The sequence below is a fragment of the Sphaeroforma arctica genome (genome assembly GCF_001186125.1).
Source record: "Sphaeroforma arctica JP610 unplaced genomic scaffold supercont1.207, whole genome shotgun sequence".
Taxonomy (NCBI): Eukaryota; class Ichthyosporea; order Ichthyophonida; genus Sphaeroforma; species Sphaeroforma arctica.
In genome coordinates, this window is record NW_014040351.1 from 104086 (window position 1) to 110774 (window position 6689).

General features: G+C 50.4%; 2 protein-coding genes across 2 annotated transcripts in view; both read right to left on the bottom strand.

The window, feature by feature from the left end:
- Positions 1-3899, bottom strand: part of SARC_03883 (hypothetical protein) — a gene marked incomplete at its 5' end in the record, with an annotated part of 6414 nt that extends 2515 nt beyond the window's left edge. The window contains one exon of the mRNA XM_014302322.1: positions 14-3899. Coding sequence (XP_014157797.1) covers positions 14-3899 — 3886 coding nt within the window. The remainder of the gene's footprint in view (positions 1-13) is intronic.
- A 1595-nt stretch (positions 3900-5494) lies between these two features.
- On the bottom strand, positions 5495-6397 carry SARC_03884 (hypothetical protein). The gene is made up of 2 exons (XM_014302323.1): positions 6223-6397; positions 5495-5712 (listed from the first exon to the last, which is right to left on the bottom strand). The coding sequence occupies exons 1-2, from the start codon at positions 6392-6394 to the stop codon at positions 5537-5539; spliced, it is 348 nt and encodes a 115-aa protein (XP_014157798.1). The 5' UTR covers positions 6395-6397; the 3' UTR covers positions 5495-5536.
- Between the last annotated feature and the right edge of the window lie 292 nt (positions 6398-6689).

Here is a 6689-nt window from a genome sequence, read left to right on the forward strand (position 1 = left end):
ATAGCGCACATACGCTGGGTGACCCGCGAGGCGTGTGTGTCTGGGCGTGCGATAGGCGAGGGGACGTGTTCCTGCGACGAGGAAGTCACGGCTGTGTGCTCGCCTGTTTGTGCTACAACGGGCGGTTGTGGGGTGCTGAGGACACCTGTGGAGGCGTCCCTCGCTGCTGTGGGGGGGTTAAAGAGGTTTGAGGATTCCTGAGTAGCGTTCGGCGCAGGCTCCTTTATGGCTTCGGTGACAGCGACTTGATGTTGCTTGGCAGGCTCAGTAGAGCGGTACGAGAGGGGCTCTTTGACTGGCGTCTTGACAGGTTTTTTGACACGATCTTGAATGACGGGTTTCTCAACCGGGTCTACGGCACCATCAGATAGGCCAATGGATTTCTTAGCCCGCGGAGGATACGCATCTGCCACACTCTCGTCCGCAGTATCGCCGTTGCTGGCAGTGTTGGCGGCAGAACTCTCCGTCACCGATGGTCTGGTGATTTTCTTCGGCACCACTTTGGCGGGTGTGGTGGCGATGTCATCGTTTGAGCTATGCATTGCTGCCACAGGCAAAGACCCCTGTGATGATTGTCGCTTGGCCACCGTTGGCTTCGGGGGTAGCACCGCCGGAGCCGATTCGTCCAGGGTTATAGAGTGTCCACTGTCTACACTCCTATGCGCTCGCATCACGGGTACGGGCACACCACCAGGCATGGCTGCCGGTCCGCGAGATATGTCTGGTCGGGTGGCCTTGGTTGGTTGGGGCACAGAGGCAGATGCAGCTGCTGTGTCGTCCGCTGTATTCTGCGAACTATTTCTCCGCATAGGCACCGACACAGGCACAGACCCATCTGATGGCCCCCGCGGTCGACCGGCCTTGTTTGGATGTAGCGCAGCGATTGTAGCCGTCATATCGTTGCCGGTACTCATTGATCTGAACGCCACCTTCTTCTTCTGGTCATCGTCCAGCGGCGTGCCCACCCCGCACGTGCTGTCGCCCGTTCTAAGGATAGAACTCACACTTGTGTTGGACGCCAGACTGCTCATGCTGTTTGCCCCTGAGCTCAGCCCATCGGCCCTGTACTTGGTATCCACAGAGTGGCGGGGTCGAGGCACGTGTGGTAACTGTGAAGCGCTGGCCTGGGTTGGTACAGGCCTGGTCGTCTGCCGGGGTTGTCCGTTGGCGGTCCGGTTCGTTTCTGTTGTATCTGTATCGGTGTTCGAGGTCGTGGCCGATAGTGTGCCTGTGGGACCGGTACGATTGGGCGTTCGCTGGCGCGGCTTGGGCTTACGCCCAGTGGCACTACTCACATCTGCGTCCGTGCTGCTCTCACTCGCTGTCTTCGTTCGCCCAGCATCTGGCAGTACCCTCCGCGACTTGCCTACGGGCCTATCATCACCCTCCACCACACCCGCCCCGGTTCGGGGTTTAATACTCGGCACACTATCTGCACCCTTATCCCGAGACTGCTGGAACGGTTTGTCCCCCATCTCATCTACCTCCTCGACTCCCCTCGCAACCTCTACTTCTGGGTCTTGTGCACCGGACAGCGCCGTCACGTCACACGCCCCCACAGCCGCACATGGCAACACAGCAGCACCACCCAATACAGCTATACCAGCAACCGCCGCAGCACCCGCAAGGGACTTGGCACTGGTTGGTATCCCTTCATTGCTGACTGGCTCGCCCAGAGCACCAATTGCAACACCATCCTCCTCATTACGGTCACTGCCACTGCCACTGCCACTGCCGGTGTAGTAGCTCAGCACGTCCTCCACACTGACTGACATCGACTCCCTGGAGAACCGCCGACTGGGCGGACGCGGGGATTTTTTCTCAAGGTTATCCTGGGTGGCAGCCGTGTCCAATGGTATCTTGATCACACGTTGCGTCTCTATTGGCTCTGTATCGTTACTCGTATCACTGCGGCCATCCAGGTTGCACCCAGTTTGTCCTTCTGTATCACCGCAGGCCACCGACTCGACGCCAAAACTACGCCCACCCACAGGTAGTTTACCACCGTTACCAGCATCACCACGTGCTATGCTACTAGCGCCGGTAGCATGTACGTTATTCTCCGTATCACTTTCCGAATCACTCACACCAACTCGTCGAAATCCGGCATCATTGTCATCATCGCTGCCTGTGTCGCTGTGTGCCACTCTATTGAAGCCAGACATTTCTGCCTCGCTCTCTGATTCACTCATAGCTGCCACTCTGTTGAATCCCGCAGGCGGATCACTATCGCTTTCTGTATCACTATGTCCGACTCTGTTAAAGCCATTCGCATCTCCTTCACTCTCCGCATCGCTTTCGGAATCACTCACACCAACTCGTCTAAACCCGGCACTATCATCTCCGCTCTCTGTGTCGCTGTGTGCCACTCTATTGAAGCCAGATGTTTCTGCCTCGCTCTCTGAGTCACCCATAGCCGCCACTCTGTTGAATCCCGCAGGTGGATCACTATCGCTGTCTGCATCACTATGTACCGCCCTATTGAACCCAGCTACTTCTCCCTCACTTTCGGACTCACTTTCTGGAGCAACGCGATTGAAACCTGCCTTTTCTTCATCACTTTCCGCATCACTGTGTGTTCCCCTATCATAACCAGCCACTACAGACCCACCTTCGGAATCGCTGGCAAATGCAACACGATTAAATCCAAACTGTTGGCCGTCATCGGCACTTTCAGAATCACTATGCGCGACCCTTTCAAACCCGGCACCTTCCCTGTCCGTGTCGGAATCACTCGCTGTGGCGACTCGGTTGAACCCCGACAGTTCTTCAGTATCGGTACTATCAGAGTCACTATGTCCCACCCTATTAAATCCGGCACCTGTACTCTCATCTTCGGACTCGCTCTGTACAGCGACGCGATTGAATCCTGTCATTTCCCCGTCAGCATCATTATCCACGTCACTGTGTGCTACCCTATTGAACCCTATCATTTGCTCATCAGATTCTCTCTCGGCACTACTATGTGCCGCTTTGTTGAAACCGGCTACTTTTTCGTCCACATTGTCGGACTGGTTCTCTGCGACGACTCGGTTAACCCTGATTGCTTCGGAGTCTGATTCCGAATCACTCACACCTACCCGGTTAAATCCTGCACCTTCTGTACCACTATTCGTACCGTTGTGTATAATATCTTTAGATTCAATTGCATCTTCATCGCTTTCCGATTCACTCACCCCAACCGTATCGAGGCCCATACCGTGATCACTAGCTATATCACTGACATCTAATCTATCTGGTACTATACCATCAGCCCTCTCCGCCACCTGACTCGAGTCATTGTCACTGTATATCGGGCCAACTTTAAAGGGCTCAACACCAGTGTGGTCAATGTCATTTCGGGACACTTCTGTGTCAGTTTCGTCCGTATCCATGTTAGCACGGGCTAATTTGTGAGATGTTTCGGGACCACCGTTCATACGCTGTTCGCTACCGTCATCTACATTGATCGATTTCCTCAGGTGATAAGGTTGTGGGGAGGTGCCTAGCTCGAAGCCACTAAGCGGGTCACCTGGTACAACGTCAACCACTCCCAGCAAACTATTTTCACTCAGCGTGACCTCGTCGAATCCACTCATACTCAGATCATTGTTTACATCCGCATACGAAGGGAAATGGGTGTGTGTAGTGACAGCAGCCGGGTTTTTCTTGGATTCTAGGGGGGTGTATTGGCCCCTATGCGAACTAGATGTCGTCTCTAAAACTTTACTACCAAAATTTACATCAGGTACCTTGTTATCGCTCTGCAATCGATCCAATTCCCTTTCGGTATCGACCGGCGTCATTCCATTGGAATTAGATTTGTGTTTGGCATCAGATGCACGAGCATCGTTCTCGGCAAAAGACAAATCCGTAGTATTGCCATCACTATCGTAGGGTTCACCGGTGACTTGTGACATGTTTTTTTTGTTTTTGCCCCTTTTTAGCATGGAACTAAGTGAATTGAACATGTTGAGTGATTTTCTGCGCTGTTCCTGATCATTCTTATGCACTTTGGCTTCGACCATTATATACACTCACTACTTATATACGCCACATTCAAGAGACATTCAAGAGAAACAACGCCGCACTCGAATTAAAGTCTGATTGCGGCGGTCATGTGCACGAAAAAAATGGTGTTGACTGTGTTGTGGTATGAGATGCATATACGCCAGTGACTTACTTACTACTTTTGTGTATGTAGACGTATGGTCGAAACTGGGACCACTGTTCATTTTGAGGGGCTGAGCAGTACATGAAGCAATTTAAATATGTAAATAAAAGCATTGTGAAGACTTTTTATGAAGGCGAACTGTTTTAACTTTTTTTTTATTGTACAATCGCAGCGATTGGTCAGAATTAAAAATATTGTTAAAGTACCGAACTAAAGGGGAAAATATGTTGTTCGCCAGTGTTGCTTTATCATTTTTTTTGTTCATTTTTTATTTAAAATAATATGTAGCGCATCCTCGCAAGCAGACACGGCTAGAGAGACTTCCCACGCTCTCTTTGTTTTTAAAAATCGTGGTTGTGTGCAGTAGTATCCACAACTAAAAGTGGAGATCCTTTATATTTATATCTGTACATACTATTAAATACATCCACATGAGCCGCGTTGTTGTATAACAGTGAAAGTATTCTTCTATCTTTAAATGTCTCTCGGACAATGTTACCTTTCGTAGGCGTGCAACAAGCTAAGCGCAGCGCATGCCTGTTTACGTTAGACATTGTGCACTATGATGTAATTCATATATTTCTTTCCCTTGAACTGGGGGTGTTCAAATAACCCGTACCACGCATACAGATTTTTATTTGCGCACAGCCTCTATGGGCCACAGTGGCATCGTCAAATTAGGGTTGTGGTCGTAGCTACTAATGCCGCATCCTCCGCTCCACTTTATGTCACACAAACAGCCCAAAGAATTGGTACAAAAGGCGTACGACAGCGCGGCACGCACTTCACCTGATCAGCCAGGAATCAATAGAGCTCGCGAGTATTCTGAAATGTATATGTGCTAAAAATAGAAATGCTGCAGATAGGAAATACCAAACAAAGTCGCAGGTATATAGTTATCGTAGTTTGCACAGGAGTTCGGCGATCTGATCTCACAGGAGTATGTGATATGCAATGAAGTGAGGTAGTAGTAGCACTGCTAGATCAAAGAAATGTTGCAGAGTCTGGCTGAGATGTAACCCGTGCGAAAGAGTAGAGATAAATGGCAGAATATTCTCAGCCACGGAGGTCCGTCGCACACCGAGTGCGCTCGAAAGGTTCGAAATCGTGCGCATTTGAGTGTACGCTCGGGATCGCAGACGTCGTAGTCGTGTGGCGATATTCGTATTATTCTGCGCTCTAACGCATGTGGTATAATCGGTACAATTGGCAGTACAGCCAGCTATCTACAGTTGAGTGTACAAAGTACATAGTTGCACATACACAGTGTGGCAAGACGACTCACGCAAATGCTACAGTAGCCAGTGTGACCTATGTGCAAAAATTTCATCCTTCCTTTCCCATACTACGCATCCCATTTTTTTTAATGACCGCTTTTAGTTTCTACCTCTGGTCCAATTTCTTGGCGTCTGGTTTTGCGCTATAGAAATGGTTGAGCCCTTGCGGTTCGAGTGGACTGCGTGGTAAGACCTTGCCAATCCCAGGAATAGACCGACTGTAGGCTTCGGCGGGTAGACTGCTGATGCGCTTCATACTCGTGCTGGCCATTTTAATATCGCCTGAGACGTGGGAGAAAAAAAGGGATTATTTGATTGGTCGAGAGTACTAGGAAGACAACGCAAAGGTGCGGCTAGTCCGGAAGTATAGCCTATAATCATTAATCAGACATCTCAGTGCGAGTAAATGTACCGAACTTTCCTAAGATGGCCGTGATCCCATATAAACGCAGGTACACACAATAATATTCGCGCATTCGTAATTAAACCATTCTTCTCCTCCCAAACGTAGCTTGCATTCACGGACATACCCTACACCCTGTGCTGCGTGGCCGCTCGGCAATCTCAAGACTTGTGTACACTCACACTCATTGACACGCTTGCATACCTTCGTGGCCAGTATCCAATGATATACGCCCACACCCACACACACACAGCCACACTCGTGACAAACATCCACCCAGATGCACGCAAGAGCGCAACCACACACACACCCACACACACACACCCACACTCGTGACAAACATCCACCCAGATGCACGCACGAGCGCAACCCCCCACACACTCACCAACCTGATATAAGACCGTCCTTCTCACTGGAGTCGTAGCTTGCGTCTATGATCAGATCCTCCACTCTGCGCCACTTGGCCTTCTTGGCTTTGTGTAGACTGGCAGTACGGCGAACGGGAGGAGCCTTCCGGGGGCCTAACCGGGAGTTGCGCATTTGGTACTGTGTCTGGGCCATTCGACTGTACGTGGGTGTGCGTGCGAATGAGTGAGTGAGAGTGAGTGAGAGAGTGAGTGTGTGCACGCCGACGCGAGTGAATAAGAAGTGGGAGATAATTACCCAGTTGTAAGATGTGGAGCGTTGGGGAGCTTAGTGGCCCGCGGGAGGGGCTATGGTATATAAAGGTTACACGTTGACGAACTAGACACACACCAGGCATACATCAGACGGATCGAAAGATATTCTAAAATACATCATCACAATCAACACTATGAAGTTCGCATATCAAGATGGATTACATATATTAATATAT

Coding starts and splice junctions, on each gene's coding strand:
- SARC_03884 (XM_014302323.1), bottom strand. CDS start 6,394: ATGGCCCAGACACAGTACCAAATGCGCAACTCCCGGTTAGGCCCCCGG. Junction 5,713..6,222: donor GAAGGACGGTCTTATATCAG/GTTGGTGAGTGT, acceptor CCCACGTCTCAG/GCGATATTAAAATGGCCAGC.